The 24,439-nt window shown below is 44.7% G+C and overlaps 1 protein-coding gene across 2 annotated transcripts in view; it reads right to left on the reverse strand.

Moving 5' to 3' along the window:
• Nucleotides 1-24,439, reverse strand: part of urb1 (URB1 ribosome biogenesis homolog) — a 105,474-nt gene that overhangs the window by 40,864 nt on the left and 40,171 nt on the right. For both annotated transcript variants that reach the window (XM_078232825.1, XM_078232826.1), the window contains exons 17-26: nt 23,145-23,283; nt 21,566-21,736; nt 19,497-19,696; nt 14,484-14,708; nt 11,539-11,715; nt 8,463-9,327; nt 7,453-7,657; nt 5,818-6,004; nt 5,642-5,700; nt 2,147-2,337 (exon numbers count right to left, since the gene is read on the reverse strand). In XM_078232825.1, the coding sequence (XP_078088951.1) occupies nt 2,147-2,337; nt 5,642-5,700; nt 5,818-6,004; nt 7,453-7,657; nt 8,463-9,327; nt 11,539-11,715; nt 14,484-14,708; nt 19,497-19,696; nt 21,566-21,736; nt 23,145-23,283 (2,419 nt within the window). The remainder of the gene's footprint in view (nt 1-2,146; nt 2,338-5,641; nt 5,701-5,817; nt 6,005-7,452; nt 7,658-8,462; nt 9,328-11,538; nt 11,716-14,483; nt 14,709-19,496; nt 19,697-21,565; nt 21,737-23,144; nt 23,284-24,439) is intronic.

The following is a 24,439-nucleotide window of genomic DNA, read 5'->3' on the forward strand; positions in this document are numbered from 1 at the left end:
CATAAAGACTTTGTATGAAGAGTAAGTGAATCACAGAATCCCTACAGTGCAGAAGGAGGCCATTGAGACCATCGAGTCTGCACCCAGTGCCTAACAGATAATGTTACCCAGGCCCTCTGCCCTGCAAGAAATAAAGGGGGGATGTGAGGGGGAATTTTGAGTGGTAATGATAGTGAGTGCTAATGATCTTGCACGCCACCTACAGCTGGTGGAAGTGGAGATGATCAAAGATTTCAAAAGGAAACTGGATGGCCACTTGAGGGAAATAAAACTTCCAGCGCCACCAGGATAGAACAGGAGAATGGGGCAGATTGAATTCCTCTGGAGAGCCAGTATGAACTCAACGGGCATGGAAGTATTATGAGGAGAGGCTGAGTAGGTTGGGCCTGTGACTCATTGGAGTTCGGAACAAGGAAGTGCCAGTTTCTCTTCATAATTACAACCCGCTAATGAAACTGGGCAAAGTGGCTTTGACATCTGCGATTTTTGAGAACATATTTTGTTACCAGTGGTTAAAAACAAAAAAAGAGGAAAAAAGGTATTTTTGAAATGTTTCTGTATTTTTTTTGTTGACATTGTTGCACTGCTACTGCTCTGTTCACCGTCGTGGAGTTTGATCACTGGGTTTGGTGCCACATGACATTAGAACAGTTGATCCGGGTTAAACTGCGGCCAACTGGCAGGAATAAACAACTCACTGAGTAATAATCAAATTACAAAATCACGCATGTGGATTATTTTGCTTCCAGAATGGAATTTTGGTTTTAGCTGATCAGCATGTGAGATTACCGAGCGGATTGCATTTGACATTACAGCTCTCTACCATAACAAGAAGCCTTGAAAGGGAAGAACAGGAGGAGAAATAACTGTGTGTCTGGAAACTTGCTGCTGAAAATAGTTTGGATTATAGCCAGCAGAAAGCGTATGTTCAAAATTCTACAATATTTTCTCTTTTTCTTAATGATTAAATGAGGTTATCACCCTAGTGCAACAATTCTAACAGTTATTCACCCCCTTTTATACACAAAACACATACTTCCAGGAGACATCTCTACATGAGGCAGCACAGTGGTTAGCACTGCTGCCTCACAGTGCCAGGGACCCGGGTTCGATTCCTGGCTTGGGTCACTGTCTGTGTGGAGTTTGCACATTCTCCCCATGTCGGTGTGGGTTTCCTTCGGGTGCTCCGGTTTCCTCCCACAGTCTGAAAGACGTGCTGGTTGGGTGCGTTGACCCGGGGAATTTCGCATTAATAAAAAATAAACAGATAGTGGCCAAACGGGCCATCTAAAATGGCAATTTGTAAAGCACTCTGGGACAATTGAGCAAGAACTAAAACGACAGGCTGCAGCCTAAAAGACAAAGATAAACAGGCTGCAACCCAGACGAGTGAATACACAGGATATGGGTCATCTCCAGGACAAAAGAGACTTTCTGGTCAAACTGGGTTGTTTACTAGACATAGGGGCGCCGTAACCCCTTATTTGGGAGGGAGGCGTGTATTCTACATGCCCTCAGCACCATAGACATGGCCGTTGGGGGACACACCCAGAGATTGGTGTGGCAGCACCCAATTGGACTTTATCGATCAGGGTAATCAAGTCCTGATCGATTGATTGGCAATGGCCAAAAGGGGCACGAAACCCAACGGGGTATAAAGGGTGCTGCGCAACCAAGAATCTCTCTCTCTCTCTCTGACCCCACGAACGAGCTACAACAACGGTGACCGTCGCCAGCGACGACCAGCACGAGGAGAGCCACCACACCCGAGAAGGAAGGAAGACCAGAGCCAGAGTGCCAGACCAGACCAAAGGACCAGACTACACCGAGGATAACCGAGATCAGCGCACAGATAAAGGCCAATATCTGCTTGGGTATTTGTCAGTCACACAAAGTTAAGTCAAGGTCTTGTATTGGACTTGAACTTTAGTATTTTCTGTAAGATAACTTATTGTTGGTTGGGTGGGTGATTATTGATTGTGTGTTTTAAATAAATATTGGTTGTACTAACAAGACCTCTACTCGCAGTTATTTGTCCGCCGTATAAGGATTAAAACAGACTGTGCGGCAGGCACAAGAAGATAAACAAATAGAAAACCATTTATGATCCAGTGCCAATCCCAGGGGTCAGTTTATATGGTCATACCTCTCGCTTTTGCATTTTCATCCGGATCCTCTCTGGCCCCCAGCATGGTTGGCAGAAACAGGGAGTGATTTGTTACCATCACATGGATCATAGGCAATGGAATCAAACCTTGAGCCAGATCTTCATTCTCATATAATACGGTTATTAATTTATGAAGGGTTTCCATAAATGCCCAATCTCTGTAGCGATACCTGCCATTGTAAGAGGGAGATCATTCGAAGCAGAAATATAATTGGAACTATGTACATGGACTCTGACTTGTGCAATTAGGTTTACTAATTTATCCATTCTATTGTGCTTGATGCTCTGGTGAAAATTCCTTTCCTAAGCTCTAAATACACCACCTTTCATGCATTCTCCTCCTTGCACTTTCAACATCTAGAAACAAAAACTACTTGCACCATCTTTTGCTCCACAACATTATTTCATAAGATCTCAAACTTCACTACTCACCCTCCCCAGTCTTTCGTTCTTCCTTCTCCAGGTTTTAGAGAAGCTTAACTTGGCCCCAGCCTTGCCAGTCCCCGACACAATTCAAAATGAGCTAGAAATGAGCTTGTCCAGACCCGTAGGATGATATCACATTCCGACCTCAGCCTGCCCCACTCCTCTAGTATGTTTACTGTTTGAATATCTCAGTCTCTTAACATCTTGTTCAACTTTCTCTGTTTATTCCCATTACCCCCTCTTTCTCGCTCACCATTTTCTTGTCAAATTCAGTAAATTTGCTGATGACACCAAGATTGGTGGAGTAGTGGATGAGGTGGAGGGCTGTTGTAGGCTGCAAAGAGACATTGATAGGATGCAGAGCCGGGCTGAAAAATGGCAAATGGAGTTTAACCCTGATAAATGTGAGGTGATTCATTTTGGTAGGACTAATTTAAATGTGGATTACACAGTCAAAGGTAGGGTTCTGAAGACTGTGGAGGAACAGAGAGATCTTGGGGTCCATATCCACAGATCTCTAAAGGTTGCCACTCAAGTGGATAGAGCTGTGAAGAAGGCCTATAGTGTGTTAGCTTTTATTAACAGGGGGTTGGAGTTTAAGAGCCGTGGGGTTATGCTGCAACTGTACAGGACCTTGGTGAGACCACATTTGGAATATTGTGTGCAGTTCTGGTCACCTCACTATAAGAAGGATGTGGAAGCGCTGGAAAGAGTGCAAAGGAGATTTACTAGGATGCTGCCTGGTTTGGAGGGTATGTCTTATGAGGAAAGGTTGAGGGAGCTAGGGCTGTTCTCTCTGGAGCGGAGGAGGCCGAGGGAGACTTAATAGAGGTTTATAAAATGATGAAGGGGATAGATAGAGTGAACGTTCAAAGACTATTTCCTCGGGTGGATGGAGCTATTACAAGGGGGCATAACTATAGGGTTCGTGGTGGGAGATACAGGAAGGATATCAGAGGTAGGTTCTTTACGCAGAGAGTGGTTGGGGTGTGGAATGGACTGCCTGCAGTGATAGTGGAGTCAGACACTTTAGAAACATTTAAGCGGTTATTGGATAGGCACATGTAGCACACCAGGATGATAGGGAGTGGGATAGCTTGATCTTGGTTTCAGATAAAGCTCGGCACAACATCGTGGGCCGAAGGGCCTGTTATGTGCTGTACTGTTCTATGTTCTAAATTCAATCTTCATTCAAAGTCAACTTGCTTTTCCCTTCCAACTTCTCTGCCCACTCACGTTCTCAACCTCAGCTTCCATATCCATTAGCCGTCTTGCTATTATTTATGACACCTGGGCCTCAATGTTCACCAAGATGTGGAGTCTGGCTGAAAATGGAGATTCTAGCAATCTTAAAGACAGGATCTCATTAACAATTTTAAGCTCTTTTTCTCTCCTGGGAGCTGGGAAAATGAAGGGAAACTTTGTGGCAGTATGCCAAAACCAGAAGCTCTTGGGGTCACCCAAAAGCTACTGGGGGATTCGAGAGGCCTATGATAGGGAGGGCTGGAGGAGGATGTCAGCCGGGGGCTGGGGGAGGCCAAATGCTTCCCTGAGGGGCCAGGGAAAGGAAAGCATAAATAGTTTACAAATTATTACCAGCATTATTATCACTAATGCTTCCTCTTCCCTTCTCTTCTCATTATCCTTCCTTCTTGTCCCTTTGCTCTGAGGCTGGAGGTTGCCAGCTCACATGGTGTGCTGCAACATCCACTTGTTGGCAGCTTCCTACTCCACTTCACCGAATCTCCCGACGTCTGGGAAACCCATGCCACAAGAGTCAATTTTAAATCAGGTTCCCATTTGCATTGTAGGAATTAATGTCAAGGCCACAATTTCAATTACTCAGGCTTAAATTTCTTTGAAGCGTTGGCTGGGAAAACATCCCCACCAACTCCAGCAGCCCCAGAGCCAAATTACACTCTAACGAGCACTGACTGGCATAGAATTCTGCTCCTCACTCAGAAGTCCTGCCTTGGAGAGCTACTGGTCAATCAGATTGGCCGGCAGATCTCCAGTCCTTCCAGGCACAGTGTTGCAGTGGCCAGAAGAGGCATTGCAGGGAGCTGTCTGGCACGAAGTCCCAGGACCCAGAGGATAGGTAAGTTGCTGGGGTCCCAGGGTTGGGAGGGTAGGGAACACCTGTTGGGTGGAATTGCCAGGGAGGTCCAAAGGTGAGCGGGCCTTTAGGGAAGAGTGCCTTCAGTCACAAGGGGTCTTCTGGTGGAGCCTCCCCTCCACTTATCTCCCACCTAAGATCAAACTTACTTTATTTTCACACTGCTCCCCTTATGCCTAAAAATTGAGGCTGGGCAGGAAATGGCCATTAAATGACTACAGGAGGGCGTCTCATCCATGGCCCTGCCTGGTCCAACATAAAATGCCAACCAGGTCGGTGTGGGCAGAAATCCGGAGGGAATACCATAATTGCAATTTCATGCTCCCCCTCCCCCCATAATCTTAGAACTTGTCGGGAGAGCGTATAAATTCTGTCCCAGGAAAACATTTGCCAACCACTTCCATATCTGCATCCCTATTGCAGAAACCCACCCTTTCCCTCCCCAGTGGGCCACTTGTCACTTGTTCTTAGGTTTTGCTGCATTTTTGTTGCAATCTCTTCGAGCTCTACTCTGGTCCACCACCTTGTACGGTATATAATCAAACATTTCCCCTCTCTTTAGTTCGGATGAAGAGTCGTGTGGACTTGAAATGTTAACTCTGTTTTCTCCCCCCACAGATGCTGTCGGACCTGCTGAGTGTTTCCCAACATTCTGTTTTTTGTTTGAGATTCCAGCCTCTGCAGTATTTTGCTTTCATTTCCCGAACACCTCACTCATTCCTCTAGTGCCCTCTATACTTCTGACCTTTAACACTCGTGTACGTGCATACACCCAAGACCATCAACTTCCACTCAGCATTCATTCAAACGATAGCCAGAATCTGGGAGTCAACAGTGTGCAGTATCACAAGAATATGGTTTAACAATTAACATGCTTTTTATGCAGCGCTATTATTACATTTAAATGTAAATGAGTATACATTTTAACTTACTTTAGTCCTTTCATTAAAAAACTGCTCCAATCATCTGAGTTGACCTCACCAATTGAAACCTGCAAATAGAACAGAATACAATGGAAATAAATTTGGGTCCAGTGGTTTGGAAGTGCAACATGATTGATCTTTGCTGGTTGAATCTGAGTAAAGATATATATATATAGAAAATTTACCACCAGCTCCTGTAACCTGCCCAGCATCACCATTTCAGTCTCCTTCATGTTCTCCTCCTGCACCTTGCTGCTGCTGTAGGTGACTGTTATCCAGCAGAGACAGGCCTTTATTAGGGATTTCCTCCAAGAACATTGGTCCGCAGGGTATTCCCCCAGTGCACTGGAGACTGCATCTGCCAAAGTCCATCTGCAATTAAATGACTCTACGTTACAAAATCTGCGAGTTAGAAAAGAAATGGGGCCTGTGAAACTGACTACAGAACACAAAATAATACATATAGCTAACACTGAGTGCCTCTGAAGTTTGCATAAATGCACTGCTCACAACAGCCAAGTATCCCCTGATGACCAATCATGTAAATTTATGAGGGCTATGAAATAGAATTAGAGAAGACCACAATATTTAGGAACGTGGTTTTGGAATAGAGCAAGCTAAATTCATACGCAGCATTTGAAGTCCTCAACAGCTTGCTCAGTGGGTCCTGCTTTTGTTTCTGAGTCAGCGATTTACGGGTTCAGGCCCTATGCCACAACTTTGGGCAGACAATCCTGGTGGTCCTGCATCAGAAGTGCACTGCAGGGGTGCTAACTTTTGAATGTGATGTTAAACTCTGGCCCCTCTATAAGTGTACACAAAAATGTCTGTGGTACTACACTCAAGTAGTACTGCGGGGGGCCGGAGGGGGGGGGGGTGGGGGTGGTGGTGGTAGTTCTCACTATGTCCTGGTCAACATTTATCCCTCAATTGACACCCAAAACAAATTACGTGTCATTTCTTTCATTGCTGTTAAAGTTTATTTAGTAGTCACAAGTAAGGCTTACATTAACACTGCAATGAAGTTACTGTGAAATTCCCCTTGTCACCACACTCCGATGCCTGTTCGGGTCAATCAACTAACCAGAAAATCTTTCAGACTGTGGGAGGAAACCAGAGCACCTGGAGGAAACCCACGCAGACATGGGGAGAACGTGCAAACTCCACACAGACAGTGACCTAAGTTGGGAATTGAACCCAGGTCCCGCTGTCAGCTGCAGTGCTAACCACTGTGCTACCATGCTGCTGTTTGTGGGAACTTGCCGTGTTCAAGCCTGCTGCTGGTTATTTCCTACATTGCAACAGAGACTAGTCTTCAAAGATAGTTAATTGGCTGGAAAAGTGCAATGGGACATATAAAAGCTGCTCCATAAATGCAATTAATTCATTCATTTGTTCTATCAAGGTTTCATGAAATCCACAAACTGAAAAATACAGTTAAGAACCCATAGAACACTTTAGAATCATTTATGGACCGATGCAAAAATGACATTAATGATACTAACCTCTCCCCCATCCCTTCAAATGGAGCAGAAAATTCAGTTGTATCGAGAACCATAAACCACGAAAAGGAATATCGGAATTTCAGTGACTTCAGGTGCATGGATTCAGTGTTCGAAATTCCTTATATACACCCCTCAACGTCTCTACCCTAACCCATTTCTAAAGAGCCTCCTCAACATCCATTCTCCCACCCAACATTTTAGGCAACCCTCCTTCTTTGATTCAGTATTGTTTCCTTATGTCGCTTTGGGATGCTTCTCTATTAAAGGCACTATGTGAATGCACATCATTGTTGGAAAGAAAATGAAGGAATCTACCTTGAAGAGTTTGTTGTTTTCTCCAGCACTGTGGGTAGCTGTTCCATTATACACGACACATCCTCACGTGACGACAATAGCTGTGTCAATCTGGCAAGCATTTGCATCTGCAAATCAAGTTCATCAGACGGGTCATCTGAAGCAATGGAGCTCACGAGTTTCTTCCATAAGGCCTGTCTGATAACCATCAGGACGTCTGCAAGTACTAAATTAGGACAAGAAGACATCTTTAGACCCTGCCAAAGAGTTGAGTGGATTACTTGGTCCTACTGGGTATGTCACAAAGGTGTCAATTTAATACTGGTTTGTTTCAATGTTCCATTTTGTTATTTCTGCAGAGGCAGCACCATCTGCAACGACTGGGGCATGACAAAAGTTCATCTGGAGTACATTTTTATTGAAGCCACTTCCAATTTCAGATAAGCATTTCAGATAAGATTTATCACTGAAGGTTCACTTTCACTGCCAAGAATAACATCAGTTTGAGAAATTACAGCTTGAGACAATCCAATGGATCTGCTACGTCTGCACGCCTTGCACACAAGAACAGCAATCAACTGTGGCAAAGTTAGCAAGACACACCATGGCCGGAATTCTACCGTCCCGCCCGCCACAGGAATCGGAGCGGGTGAAGGGTGGACCATGGAAAGGTCTGTTGACCTCAGGGCGGGATTTTACGGTTTCGGGACGAGCAAGGCCATAAAACCCCGGCCCATATCCCCCATCAACCCAACTCATAGCCCTCTGAGGCCTGGAGAGTGAGTCAGTTTATACATCAGGAGAAATGGTACACGACCAGTGGCTGCAGCAACAACTTACTGTCAATAACAAATTAAAACATTTCGATCATGGCCTTTGCAAAACGTTAATGGCAACAAGAGAACCCGAAAGATTTTCATCACAGCCACCATTTTAATAATTTTCCCTGAAATAAGCGAGGCAGACTTAAGAGGGAGAGAGAAGAATAGTAATAGAACATTATATATTATACATACTAAAAAGCTAATCACCTTTCTTTGGTCGGGCATAGTCATTCTTTCCTCGGTACTGCAGATACGTGCCAAGAAGTGAAAGGTAAACTCCCACATTTTTCCGGAGATATTTAATTCTCCCTGCATCTAAGCACCAAAGTTCCAACTGTAAAAGGTGAGTCCTACCATGCTGAATGAGGAGCTTGCAAATAGAGAGGGAAGTTTCAGTCATGTGATTCAAGCAATGAGCAAATACATCTGACCCAATGAGCTGTGCGTAGATTGGTTCTTTCTCTAGGGCTCCAAGAAGAACCTTCATCAACTCTTCGCTGTTGGAGGACTGCAAGAGTGCTCCTAAAGCACTGAAATGGTTGCATGACAGCATGAGCTCGCCTCTGTCTGGAGTCTCCTGGTTATTTTCTGTAAGGATTTTGACCAAAGTCTTGCCATACATGCTTAACTGTTTCGTTCCATCGCCGCCATTCTCAGGTTCACTTGGAATGACCAAAAGCTCTTCTGAGAGTTCCAACATGGATGCCACAACCTCTTTGAGCTGAGCTGTGTCCATGTAGCCATGCAAAATGTCCAGGCCTTCTAAAGGTAAGGACTTCTTATTCCCCACTGTTGATTTCTCCTTGGCTATCTTTTTCATTTCAAGTTCCTTCAATGCACCTTCTGCTATAGCTTTAAAATAAGTTAACAGTATATTCGTGCGGCCAAGTCTATGCAACGATGGGGCACTCTGCTGGAGGAGGTTCAAGGTGCCAGAAGTAAGGTGGGCTGACAGCATTTTGAAACTGACGGGGTTCAGGCTATGCAGTGGTGGGGTCTGTAATTCCAAAGCCAAGAACCACTGTTCCAGTGTCGGGTGTTTAAAAATTGCCAACAACATGCTTTCCAGAACCTGAAATTAACAGTGGAAGATTAAAGACACAACATCAACAGTGAACCAGTTGTTTGGTAGGACAGAACTTGAATATTGCTGAAAAGGCCGACATTTTGCCAAGGTTTGTTGCCTTGCATTTATCAGGACAAACACAGGAATGCCAAATTTCAAACAATCACAACAAGACTGAAGGGTGCTGATTGGTTGGCAAGTCGACTCTAATTGCTCAAAGCATTGCCATGGAGAAAGCAAGGGGGAACTATAGGCTCCCCAAGCTCCTGAGGAATTCATAAAGAAGGCACAAGACTTCAACATATTCCTTTTGTTTGCAGAGAACTATCACTAACAACCAATTTAAGATATGATATAGTATGCTTTGTCTGTATAGCGTGAAAGAAACAATACTTTTCACTGTATACTAATACATGTGACAATAATAAATCAAAGTAAATCAAGATAATCAGTCGAGTTTGTAACATGACTCATTTATACTGGTGGAAGTGACAACATTCATACATTAGGACCCATTCTCTGCAAACAAAAGGAATATAATCAAGCTTTATGCTTTTTTAATTACCTGGGAGCTCGGGGAACTTATAGTTCCCATTGCTTTCTCCATGACAATGTCTCGGCCTATCAATCAGCACTGTTTTCTCCTCTGGCATAAAATGTTGTGATGGTTTGAAATTTGGCATTCTTGGTATGTCCTGATGAGTCAAAGCTTCGCCAACATGTCTCACTCTTTAACAATAAGCAGTGAAAACTAAAGTGGGAATAGAAAATGTTGCAAATGCTTATAATTAGGATAGCATTCCAAAGGAAAAGGCAAATTAAAATTTCAGGTGGACTATTTTATTAGATTCAACATACTCAACCTACTCTGACAGAGTCCCATCAGAAATATCAGCCTATTTTTTCCTCTTTCAGATAATTAACCTACCTTGTTGGCTTTATTTCCGGAAATAGCAATGATATTAATCACTGACTCCATCACTACCCAGCACTGTACAACTTTAAGAAAATCTTTCCTCCCAGCGACTTTGAAGCATTGAAAGCCAAAAAGAAATCCAGGGTATAGATGGTGTCCTCTAACCTTTATGTAAACACAATCTCTTCAGTCTGGTAACCTCTGAAAGGAGAATTCAGGAAATTCAAAGCATCCATTTTCTCCCTTAACTCATACCAAGGATGCTCCAGGTTTGATTATCAAGTTTGTGCAGTTAGGTCATTTTAGTTAGGGAAACAATAGAGGCCTTGAACCCAAAGCCTCTAGATCGGTAATGGAAAGAAAATCATGTAGGTTTCCAAATGATTATCCTGCAAGTCCTACTAAAGTTCCCATTTCTGAATACTGGGTGGGGTCAAGTTCAGCAACAATCAAGGCATCCCTGTGGTCAAATAGGGCAACTCGCCTTTACATTCCCACAAGAATTCAACAGGGGTTTAGACAGGAAAAAGTTAGCAAGAAAAACAATACCAACACAGCCATGATTTTAAAACATACATTCTCAAAAGAATACTCTCATATGACATAAATCATCCCTCGACTGAGACCATTCATAGGCTGCACTACAGACAGAGGGCGGGAATTTCCGTGTGCCCGTGTGGCATGTTTCGTGGCAGAGGCAGCCCCCCCCACTGGCTGGCGCTGTCACCGGGGTTTCCTATTCAATGCACCCACACTGCCGGGAAACCCACGGCAGGGGTTCGCCATCAGCGGGACTGAAAGATCCCGCAGGCGAGAACAGCCTGAAAATTTGCGTACAAGATTATGAGGGGCATGGACAGAGTGGATGAGGAGCAGCTGTTCCCCTTAGTTGAAGGGTCAGTCATGAGGGGACACAAGTTCAAGGTGAGGGGCAGGAGGTTTAGATGTGATGTGAGGAAAATCTTTTTTACCCAGAGGGTGGTGATGGTCTGGAATGCACTGCCTAGGAGGGTGGTAGAGGAGGGTTGCCTTGCAAATCTTTAAAAAGTACCTGGATGAGCACTTGGCACGTCATAACATTCAAGGCTATGGGCCAAGTGCTGATAAATGGGATTAGGTGGGAGGTCAGGTGTTTCACATGTGTGGGTGCAGACCTGATGGGCCAAAGGGCCTTTTCTTGCAGTATGATTCCGGCCAGAGATGCTATTTTGGGTCTCTTCAACATGTGGAAAATTGCACTTTAACCATAAAGACACAAAAGCCTCAATGTAGAAACAGAACAAAGTACTCTGAGGGATTACCTGATCCTTCATTAGTTCTCCATCCATGATTGAATCAATGTCGATGAAAAGCTCAGTTTCACCTTCATTAATAAATTTAGTCTCAATGGTATCATCAATCTGTTCACATCTCCGTAATAGCAATTTTAAGAGATCCATAAATAGTCCGATCAGTGCTAATCCAATGCCTCGTCCCAGCTGAAATAACAAACAGACTAATAACAAGTTGAAGGGTGATTTAAAAAAACAAACTGTATTCTTCAAGGAATTACAAAATGGTTACTAATGAAGTAATTATTCTTCAGCTCCTATTTATTCCTCAGAATTATTACCAAAATTGCTAAGTGGGGAACATTTTCAGGAGTAATAACACTGCTTTGAGACAACTGACATACTCCCGAAGTTCTGGTCCAACACACTGAAGAATCACAAGACCAATGGCAGGCTGCACTACTGACAGAGATGCTGTTTTAGGCATCTTCAACATATGGACAGTGAAATACTAATGAGCACAAAATCACAGGAGCAATGACTAAAAATAAAACCCTCAAAAGTCCAATGAACATCTTGTAGAAAAATTAGTGAATTTTCACAATCAATTGCTGGCACGTGGCCGGATTGAGTGATGCAGTGTGTCACCTGAGTTCTAAGTGTGAATCCAACCTGACTGTTTGCTATTAACTGTTTTATATACAAACACACAACAAATGATCAACAGGATAAGATCTACTGGACCATTCTGCCTGATCTAAATGATTGTAACGTTTTATGCATTCACTCCCCATTGTGAATAGATAGTTCGAATCATACTGAGCAGGAAAGAACTAAAAATGTCACTGAAAGTCAAGGTGCCAAAGGTGATATTGTGGAAAGTGCTGCACTTTCTTTAGGGCCATGTCAAAAGGGCTTTGAGAAATGTTTTATAGATAGGAGATAGGTCACTAGACATAGAACACAGGCAGACATTTCATAGAAACATAAAAGATAGGAACAAGAGGAGGCCATTTGGCCCTTCGAGCCTGCTCGGCCATTCATTACGACCATGGCTGATCATCCAACTCAATAGCCTAATCTTGCTTTTCCCCCATAACCTTTGATCCCATTTGCCCCAAGTGCTATATCCAGCTGACTCTTGAATACATTCAGTGTTTTGGCATCAACTACTTCCTGTGGTAATGAATTCCACAGGCTCACCACTCTTTGGGTGAAGAAATGTCTCCTTACCTCCGTCCTAAATGGTCTACCCTGAATGCTCAGACTCTGATCCCTGGTTCTGGACTCCCCCGCTATTGGGAACATCCTCCCTGCACCTATCAAGTCTAGACCTGTTAGAATTTTATATGTCTCTATAAGATTCCCCCCTTATTCGTCTGAACTCCAGCGAAAACAATCCTAACCTAGTCAATCTCTCCTCATATATCAGTCCTGCCATCCCCAGAATCAGCCTGGTAAACCTTCGCTGCCCTCCTGCGAGAGGAAGAACATCCTTCCTCAGAAATCATCGATCAGTTTTTACACAATATAATACACATCATAGAAATCATAGAAACCCGACAGTGCAGAAGGAGGCCATTCGGCCCATCGAGTCTGCACCGACCACAATCCCACCCAGGCCCTACCCCCACATATTTACCCGCTAATCCCTCCAACCTACACATCTCAGGACTCTAAGGGGCAATTTTTAACCTGGCCAATCAACCTAACCCGCACATCTTTGGACTGTCACATAGGCCATCTCACAGACTGAAACGGTACACTGCTGCCCCCCCGCAACCATGTAAATACTACAGGAGTGTTGTTCCAATTGGAGCCAACCTGACCCTTACACATTATATGTGTACAGTATTCTCTCTGTAAGCTCATGTGAAACTATCTATTTTCAATAGCAAGAATTTGCATTTTATATAGTGCTTTTCAAACACTTGGTACTCCAAGTAGAATAATTACTTTATCAGCAATATTTATGCCCAGGGGACAGTAAATAATGTAATTTTGCATTCGAATTTCCAATACTTCTCTTAAACAAATTAACTAAATCAGCATTTCTTGCAACTCTTGATTTGAGAGCAGAATGCTTTCAAAGGAAAATCTTGTGATGTGCTTTAAAATAAGCAGAACCAAGGGGCGATCCTCTTTTCCTATTGGAAGTAAGCAGCAATACAAAAGTAAAATGCTGTGGATGCTGAAAATCTGAGACATAATCAGGAAACGACGGAAATGCTCAGCAGGTCGGGCAGCAGTGGTACACTGGGGAGACCATGCTACGACAACGGATGAATGAACACCGCTCGACAATCACCAGGCAAGAGTGTTCTCTTCCTGTTGGGGAACACTTCAGCGGTCACGGGCATTCGGCCTCTGATCTTCGGGTAAGCGTTCTCCAAGGCGGCTTTCACGACACACGACAGCGCAGAGTCGCTGAGCAGAGACTGATAGCCAAGTTCCGCACACATGAGGACGGCCTCAACTGGGATCTTGGGTTCATGTCACACTATCTGTAACCCCCACGACGGCTTGCAAAATCTCACTAACTGTCCTGTCTGGAGACAATACACATCTCTTTAACCTGTGCTTAACGCGCTCTCCACTCACATTGTCTGTACCTTTAAGACTTGATTACCTATAAAGACTCGCATTCCAACCATTATTTTGTAAATTGAGTTTGTGTCTTTATATACCGTTTGTGAACAGAACTCCCACTTACCTGACGAAGGAGCAGCGCTCCGAAAGCCAATGGCTTTTGCTACCAAATAAACCTGTTGGACTTCTTACTGTGTTTACCCCAGTCCAACGCCGGCATCTCCGCATCATTGCTGAATACTTCCAGCATTTCATATTTTTATTTTCAAGGCAGGCCTAGTGTAAGATACTGCGGGGAAGTTATTACAACATTAAATGGACAGATAATCACTGGATCTAAACACATTCTTTTCCCCAGTTATCCTGGTAACAAATACCACACTCACTTTTCGAAAGTTCTCCACGGAGGTTCGGATGTACAAAATCACCTGCTTCACAGCCAGAACTAGATCGCAGAGATGCAGTTTTGTAATTGCTTGCTTCAAATCTTCTTTCACCTCACCATTTAGGAGGCTGCTGGCTCCCATTTCATACACACCCATTAGAAGACTGCAGAACGTAACATCTTTCAACGGTGCTGAATTAGTTGCATCTGAACCAAACTGTTCAAACTGTGGGCAAGTTCCAAGACAAAAAAAAGTTGGTTTTTGCGATTCATTAAGACATGAACATACCGCAACAAAAACCATTTCCTGCATCTTCAGATCTTTTAGCACAGTTGGAGAGTGTTTTACCTTAAGAACAGGTTTATGATTTTATTTCCCACGGTGCATAATGTAAATTCTTTCCCGGCATTTATAATGAATAACTTAAAGTTTAAAAACAATGCTCCCACTTTGTTGAAACAGTTAAAAATTTTGCTTGAATTCTTCAGATGCAATGCATTTATATGTTGGGGGTAATTCTCCCAGCTCGCTGCTGGAGACCTAAGCAAAGGCTGTTTAGTGGGCTCTCCGCTGGGCACCATGGCCTCTGCACGTCTCCGGGCCCCGGATTTCTGGCGTCGTGAGCTCCACGCCAGAAATCTGCACGGAGCTGGTTAAAATATTTAAATCTTCATTTTAATATCATTAGTGAGCCCGGGACTGAAGTCTCCAGGCCTGCTAGCCTCTGCCCCCACCTGCCAGGAGTGGTTCACTCCAGCGGGGTTTATAACAGCTCCCCACTAACAGAGAGCTGGCAGCCTGACATCGCTGGAGTAAAGGGGGGGCTATGGAGTCCTCTCCCGGAGGCCAGAGTTAAGGAAGGGTGCCGCTTGGGCATTGTCAGATGGGCAGTGCCAGCCCGTCCCCAGCACTGCCCAAGGGGCAAAGTGGTAATGCCCAGATGGCATGTTGGCACTACTCACCGGGCATTGGGCAGTGCCAAGGGGGCAGCGCCTATGGGGGAGGGTAGATCGGTGGGGGTGGGGGACCCTGTTGCCACTTGGGATCGGTGACAGAGGGAGGGGGGACAGCGATTGGGACTGGCCATCGGGGTGGGTGGGTGGATTGGCATGCCGTGGGGGGGGGGGGGGGGGGGGGGGGGGGGGGGGAATCAGCGCTTGCGCAATGGCTCACTCAGTGCTATGCTGTCGGCCTCTCCAGCGGGAATAGGTCACGCCCACTAATTTTTATCATGATTCGTGCTAGGGCACTCTGCAGAGCACAGAGTGTGGGAGATTCATTTTGAAAATCCCACTGAAAAAAACCAGCGGAAGTTACTCCAGGTTTTACACAAATTCAGCACTTGGAATTTTTTTGGGAGAATCCCGGCCGTTGTTTTACATGATCTCAGGATGTAGCAAAGCACATCTTAGGCGGCATGGTGGTTAGCATTGCTGCCTCACAGCGCCAGGGATCAGAGTTTGATTCCGGCCTTAGGTCACTGTCTGTGTGGAGTTTGCACGTTCTCCCCGTGTCTGCGTGGGTTTCCACTGGGTGCTACAGTTTCCTCCCACCATCCAAAGATATGCAGGGTCGGTAGATTGGCCACGCTAAATTGGCCCTCAGTGCCAGTGTAAATTAGCAGGATAAATATGTGGAGCTACAGGGATAGGGCCTGGGCGGGATTGTAGTTGGTGCAGACTTGATGGGCCAAGTGGCCTCCTTCTGCACTGTAGGGATTCTATGATTCTCTATCACAGCCAGTAACTTACTTTGTGAGGCATTGGTGTTGCTGTAGGGAAATGCAGTGGCCACGTTACATAGCAAAGTCCCACAAACAGCAATGAGATAAATGACCAGGGCTGGGATTTTCACCAGCCACATCCCTCCAAACCCCTCACAGCAGGTTTTCTGACAGCGGACGTTGCTGGCTATTGGAGGCCAGTAGGATCTTTCAGTCCTGCCAGTCAATGGCCATTTGTGCTTCTCGCCGATTGCGCCACTTGGGATCCCACCAACCAATAGCAATCCAGGCTCACCACTGGAAAACCCGCCATGAGGGAAGGGGCGGGGGGAATCCGGTCCGGAATTTTTGTGCTGATGTTAGTTGAAGGATGCATTTTCATTAGAACACCCCGGGAGACAGCTCCTATCCACCTTTGAAGAGTGAATTGGGATCCATTTCACCCGGGATGGTAAATCAGGCATTGATTTAACAACTCTTGCAGAAGACAGCACCTCCAACAGTCATGCATTTCTTCAATAATTAATTGAACTGTCGGCCTAGATTGCAACTAGGGCATGAACTTCATGTTCCCCCGCCGGGGGGGTTTGTGGGCGACGAGGGTTGGTGCTGAGCGTGAAAAAGCACAGATGGGATTGTGGCTGGATTCCTACCCACTCCAGGGTGGACGAGCCCTCAGGGGAAGCCAGCCCCAATTTTAGGCTGGCAGAAGTAGTTCCCGAATATGGGGAAAGCCTGAAAATAATTGGTTGTAATCCTCGGGTGGGAAGATGCCGGGGGGGGGGGGGGGAAAGAGACGACGACACACACCATGTCCAGTAAACACCAGATCTCCTCTCCCCGAACAAACCAATCCCCCACTGTCCACACCCCCAGGTCCCCCCTACCCTCTCCACACTGCGAGATCCCCCTTTCTGGGATCCTAGGGCTTAGGCTCCGGGGACTGATTGCAGTCCCAGTCCTGCCCACTGCTGCTGCTGGCAGGGACCAGGGAGCTGTTGGTCAATCTGATTGGCCAGCAGTTCTCCAAGGCAGGCTCCCTCCATCCTGAGTGAGAAGTGGAGGTCCTGTCTGTACCCATTAGCGCTCACTGGAGTGTGAAGTGGTTGTGGGGATGTGTTCTCCGCTGACCCTTCAGATGGCAGGATGGGAAACCCCACCATTCCAAAAATCCTGGCCTGGGAATTTTCTCGAGGCTTCCTCTGCTCCATTGCTGGAGTTTTATTGGAAGTTTACCAGACACTAGGGATGTAGTGGTGGAACAAGCAACCAAAAGGTGGAACAAATGGAGGATGGGTGAGGAAAACATTCGGTGTTAGAGGAGTGCTGCGAGGAGGAGGAGGGGGAGGAGGGGGGGGGGGTGGAAGAAGAGATAAGGCTGGGGGAGTTCACAAAGCTATTGAGAAATTTGAAAATAAGGATCAGAATTATGAAAAACTGACATGCTGGGGAATGGGGAGTCTGTGGAGTGAGGATGTTGAGAATGTGGACTTTGATAGAGTATGGATTTATGGTACTTATAATTGACATTTTTGAGAGTCAATTCAGGGCTGGGGAGTTAAAGGGGGAGGAGACAGAGCCTGAAATGGGAAACATTGTGGAAGTAGAAATGATCTTGGTGATGGAATGGATTTACATATCTATCTATGTAAATCCATTCCATCACCAAGATCATTTCTACTTCCACAATGTTTCCTATTCCAGGCTCTGTCTCCTCCCCCTTTAACTCCCCAGCCCTGAATTGACTCTCAAAAATTTGCGGATTTGCAGAAGGAAACTGTACTTGTGGTCAAGCAGGACATCATACTGACTTAACCCAAGGTCAGAGACTTGGAGGTATTGTCTAGAGTTTAACGGTGAGTTTAGGAGCACAAAATTTTCTAATACTTAGCTGGAGGACCCTTGGTTCATTCAGGTCTTGACACACTGATCAATTACGTAGATAAAATAAACTGTCCTTTAATCAATAGATGGTGGAGAGAGGCCTGAAGGCAAAGGATTAGGGGTGGAGAGAGAGCACAAGGTGGGGGGTGGGGGGGTGTTGGCAGACTGTCAGGGACAGGGAGAGAGCATAAGATGGAGGGTCATGGACAGGAAAAGGTCACAAGGCGGAGGGTCAGAGATGGGGAGAGAGCACAAGGCAGAGTGTCAGCGATGGGAAGAGGCCACAGGCAGAGGGTCAGTGACGGGGAAAGGTCACAAGGCAGAGGGTCAGTGATGGGGAGAGAGCACAAGGCAGAGTGTCAGCGATGGGAAGAGGCCACAGGCAGAGGGTCAGTGACGGGGAAAGGTCACAAGGCAGAGGGTCAGTGATGAGGAAGGATCTGTAGTGACCAGGAAAATCCGAGAGCGAAAGACCCAGGAAGCAGGCTTGTGAGCAAACAGGAAGTACTGTACTTAGAAAGTTACATTTTCATTTTATATTTTAAAATGTACCTATTTTTTACTTTCTCCCTAAGTCGGAATTCCAACCTACAGGGTGTAATGTTCAATGTTTTTCTAATGAGGAAGGTCCTACAAAACCTAACTTCAATCTTAACTGTGATATCTATGGGAACCGATGTTTTGCTTAAATTAAAATTCAGAAACACAACCACAATTTGAAGTGTGGACTTTCTGTACTGTGAATGGGGTGGAGAGCAAATGGAACGCTAAAACAAAATGTCGAGCATTCCATGATTTAGGCATTCCATGTCTAAAGAAAGCTTTAGACAGGGTAAGATTATTGCTTAATTGACTCTGAGTATTAAAGTTCAAAAAAAATCTTTTTAAAGTTTATTTATTAGTGTCACAAGTAGGCTTATATTAACACTGCAATGAAGTTACTTAAAATCCCCTAGCTACCACACTCCAGCTCCTGTACACTGAAGGAGAATTTAGCATGGCCAATGCACTTAACCAGCACATCTTTTGGACTGTGGGAGGAAGTCGGAGCACCCAGAGGAAACCCGCGCAGACATGGGGAGAACATGCAAACTCCACACAGACAGTGACCCAAGCCGGGAATCGAACCCAGGGGTCCCTGGTGCTGTGAGGTAGCACTGCTAACCACTGTGCCACCCTATTAACAGTAAAACATACATAATTAAATTAAATTAAATTATAGATTCTGTAGTGCCAATAAAAACTCTGACATTTCTAGGAATCCACACATTGACAATCAATATGTAAACCATAAAGGAAGCAGTTTGAAATTAATATTAATACTAACAAGACGGGCACCCAGTGATTCCACTATTAAGTGTCAAACCCCACTGTTGGAGCGAACTCTTGTGGAATTCAATTCTTACCAGCGTTTCCTTGGCTTGCTGTGGGATCCAAAGACTGTAATATTTATGCAGCTGGAGATTAATTTTGTGCACAGGTTTGTTTTCAGGCAAGGAATCCAATTCCTTGTCATACATCTGCAATACTAGACACAAAGCCAATGGATCTTGTTGAACATGTAGAATGTCAGTCGTAACAGCAAAAAGGTATCTCAAAACAGCATCTGAAACAGCACACAGTAAGATGGGGATCAGTAAGTGAGACAGCTGCCGATTTAGTTTGATTTGATTTATTATTGTCACAAGAATTAGCATAGTGAGAAGTATTGTTTCTTGCACGCTATACAAAGCATACCGCTCATAGAAAAGGAGACAGTGCTGACTGTAGTGTTACAGTCATAGCTAGGGTGTAGAGAAATATCAATTTAACGTGAGGTAGGTCTATTCAAAAGTCTGACGGCAGTAGGGAAGAAGCTGTTCTTGAGTCGGTTGGTACGCGACCTCAGACTTTTGTATTCTTTTCCTGATGAAAGAAGGTGGAAGAGAGTATGTCCGGGGTGCGTGAGGTCCTTAATTTTGCTGGCTGCTTTGCCGAGGCAGCGCGAAGTGTAGACAGTGTCAATGGGTGGGTCACTGGTTTGAGTGAAGGACTGGGCTTTGTTCACGACCATTTGTAGTTTCTTGCGGTCTTGGACAGAGCAGGAGCCATACCAAACTGTGATACAACCAGAAAGAATGCTTTGTATGGTGCATCTGCAAAGGTTGGTGAGAGTCGTAGCTGACATGCCAAATTTCCTTAGTCTTCTGAGAAAGTAGAGGCGTTGGTGGCCTTTCTTGACTATAGTGTTGGCATGGGGGGACCAGGGCAGGTTGTTGGTGATCTGGACACCTAAAAACCTGAGGCTTTTGACCATTTCTACTTCATCCCCATTGATGAAGACAGGGACATGTCTTCCACTACGTCGATGACTATCTTCTTTGTCTTGTTGACATTGGGGGAGAGATTATTGTCGTCGCGCCAGTTCACCAGATGCTCTAGCTCTTTCCTGTACTCGGTTTTAATATTGTTTAAGATCCGACCCACTATGATGGTGTCATCAGCAAACTTGAAAATCGAATTGATGGGGGTATAATCATTAGGTGTATAAGTATAGTAAGGGGCTAAGAACATGGCTTTGTGGGGTACCAGTGCTGAGGATGATCGTGGAGGAGTGTTGTTGCCTATCCATACTGATTGAGGTCTGTGGGTTAGGAAGTTCAGGATCCAGTCACAGAGGGAGGAGTTGATAGTTCCATTCAATTGAGGCTGAGGGACAGGTTTAAGATGTCAGATTACATTACCTCTAAAGTAAAGACCTCACCCATTAAAACTCATTCAAATGTATTGGTTTTTGAAAAATATTTCTTAGCTGCTATTGTTAGTGATAAAACCAAATAACATGCTATAACCCACTTCAACAGTTGTGTGGGAATTCTGAGCTAGTCTGGCAATAAAAGTGAGCAAAGAAGGACGATGCTGAATTCTGAATCATGAGAGATGGCATGACTGGCCTTCTCCTGAGGACTTGTCAACAAGGATCCATGGAACTATTTTGAATAAGATGGGGAGGGAAGAGAAAACAAAATCACTCCACCTGTCACTTTCTACAACTGTCCACTTCCATACAGCTTCTTCCCTGCTGCCATCAGACTTTTGAATGGACCTACCTTGCATTAAGTTGATCTTTCTCTACACCCTAGCTATGACTGTAACACTACATTCGGCATCCTCTCCTTTCCTTCTCTAGGAACGATACGCTTTGTCTGTATAGCGCACAAGAAACACTACTTTTCACTATATACCAGTACATGTGACAATAACAAATCAAATCAAATACACTTTCATGATGGGTTAATTTGATGTTATCTGGAATGTTATGTGAACGAAATTGAGCATACGCACCGGGATTCCAATCAAAATACCTCGTTTGTGTTTGTGTCAGTAAAAAATGCAAAACTTCAACAAAGATATCAAGATTAAAATCAGAGGGATAGGGAGTTCCACCATTCACAGTGAAGCTCTTTTCAAAAAGGTCATTCAGCGAGCGGTTCACCTGTTCCACTACAGTTTCCTGAAATCATTTTGTTCTTGACTTCCAGAGCGGCTGCGACCACAGGACTGAAAGGAAAGGTCTGTACAATCATATCCTCGTTCAGCGTAAACCCAACCTCATCATCCAGACCCTCACTGGTCTCCATCATAACGTCTACCATATCCAGAACATCTGAAGGAGAAGAAACGGTTGGAGAATCATTGCATACGAAATGAATATAATTGGCTTAATAATCTTCCATTTGACCTTGTGCAGTTCATGGTAGTTCCAAGAGCTTAGCTAGACAAAGTTCATTTTACAGGGATATTTATTCTAGCACAATTTATTCCTCATTATACATTCAAATTAATAGGGCACTGCTGATTTATAGGAACAGCTTATGTTGAAGTTTGCACATTAATTTCATATGGGGAATAAATATAGGGTACTTCACATGAGAATTGTACCACTACAGTTGGCAGGGGATTTGATTATACATTGGTGTTTTCATCTTCACAATCTAGGTTCAAATTCAGCCCAGATGACAGAATGAAAGTGTCTCCATTCTGCTGGGCAAAACATCCTCTATAGAAGCGGTATAGATGGTCTTATTTCAATTGTTAGTACACGTGAGTCGACAACACAACATTGTTCCTATCAGCAATGCGACTCGGAAAATCCACAAAATCACTGCTGTAGAAAGCAGAAAATTGTTACACCTATATAAGGAGGCACTCTCTTCTGAAGTCAGGAATGAAGTACATGGTTGGGGTCGGAGTAAAAGGAGTTCTAACTGTGCAAGATTTGTCTTCAGGAATTCTCGAGGGAAAGCGTTTTACTGACCAGGGCTAACAACAACCTTTATGTAAATAAACAGCTAACCACAAAAACAGCATTGTTTGCTTCAAGGGGTCAGCAAATGCTAGAAACGTACATGGAAAGATTCAGCACCCCCACTGCATGCCATTTGCGAAACATGAAAAGTAACATTAAAGCACGGTGGCACAGTGGTTAGCACTGCTGCCTCACAGCTTCAAGGACCTGGGTTCGATTCTTGGCTTGGGTCACAGTCTGTGTGCAGGTTGCACATTCTCCCTGTGTCTGCGTGGTTTTCCTCCGAATACTCTGGTTTCCTCCCACAGTCCAAAGATGTGCAGGTTAGGTTGATTGGCCATGCTAAATTGCCCCTTTAGTGTCCCGGGATGTGTAGGTTAGGGGGATTAACTGGGTAAATGTGTTGGGTTGTGGGGATAGGGCCTGGGGTGGGATTGTTGACGGTGCAGTCTCAATGGGCCGAATGGCCTCCTTCTGCACTGTAGCATTTCTGTGATTCTATGATAATGGTCAGAAGATTATGGGTATGAACAATTTTCTAACATCTGGTTCTGGAGTGTATTATAAATGCTGAAGTGGAAAACCCCAGTCCAGGGTCTGTCTCAACTATGCATTTCGTTCCACCGAAACTAGCGTTATTGGTTGAAACATTTAACTGACTGATTAAATTATCATTTACTTTCAGAACGGTTTGGATTTGCTGGTTGTATTTTGTGCAGTTACTGTAAGAGCATCAGCACTTTTCTTTAATTTCTTCCCTGCTCACCATCAATATGCGAGATAGGCAAACTGACAGTATCCAAGTCCTGTCCACCAAGGTCTGCTTGCAGCATGCTAGCTTCTCGTATTACATCTGAAATCCTGTCTGTGTAAGGATATGGATTTGATATTAACTGCATCAAAACCTAGGAATAACACACAAAGCATAAACTAAAATAACACATATGGGAAAAGGAAACAAATATTTGTGAAATTATACAATCTCAAGTCAAGAGAAACTGAAAATCTAATTAGTTTCACTCAGCGGCATCATGCTAACTGCTTCACTTGTTGGATCCAGTTAGTCTGTAGTTTTTAAATGCTGCAATTTCTTATGATATCAAGCGAAGGAGTCAGGTGATGGTACAGCACCAGTGGCCAGTGCCATGGAGAGGGGCGATACAGATATCCACTCTGTCAGGTTTCTGATCTTTCGGTGTGGGCACTTTTCTCTAAACTAGTGGAGAGAGAAAACAGGCTTCTGGCTCAGTGTTTGCCACCACAGGAAAGAATGACCAGGCTGTACAATCATACAACACTACCTACAGCATGGATCCTCTCACAGGGAGCATACCAACTGTTTGTAAAAGTTTCTATGGGAATGTGAGGAGAAAAAGATTGGTGAAGACTAACGTAGGTCCCTTACAATCAGAAGGAATCTACCCTTAGGGCTTTCACTCTAATGAGAGCTGCTTACTGGTAGGCAGCTCTTTTACAGGGATCCAGACAACTATCCAGTAACCCATTGGCTCCTTTTTGGGTCCCAGGCTGGGATCCCCCAACCATCCCAACTAAATTGGCACTTCTGCAAATTTTCTCCATTTTTCACTTGCCATCAAAACAACATCCGGCAAACTACTCGGGCTCTATCACTGCAAGAAGATGAAAGGTTAGCCAAAGAGCCCAGGTCCCACCTGCACGAGCAGCAGCCGGGTCCAAGTTGACTAATGGCTCCCCCTGGCCTGTCTTCGGCCTTGCTACTGGCAGAGATCTTCCAGGCTTTCGGACTCTCCCTCCTACATTTTCTTTTTCTGCTTCTCCTTGGCCTCCCGCAAGATGTTGAACAGGTCAAACCCATTGTTCAGCAGCTGGTTGAAAAGCGATTGGTGACAGTGCAATGGAAAATCTCCTGCCTGGTGGCAGCAGGACCAGCCAGACTAATTGTTCATTGGCCTCTAATCACAGGTTCCCATCCTCCTGTCCTTGCTGCTCCTCCAATCATAGACTCTGGTCGCTGGAGGAGTGCCTAGAGCAGGAGGAGGAAATCTGTGATTGGAGGAGTTGAAGCAGTGAGCTTGAGAG

The sequence above is a fragment of the Mustelus asterias genome, chromosome 17 (genome assembly GCF_964213995.1).
Source record: "Mustelus asterias chromosome 17, sMusAst1.hap1.1, whole genome shotgun sequence".
Lineage (NCBI taxonomy): Eukaryota > Metazoa > Chordata > Chondrichthyes > Carcharhiniformes > Triakidae > Mustelus > Mustelus asterias.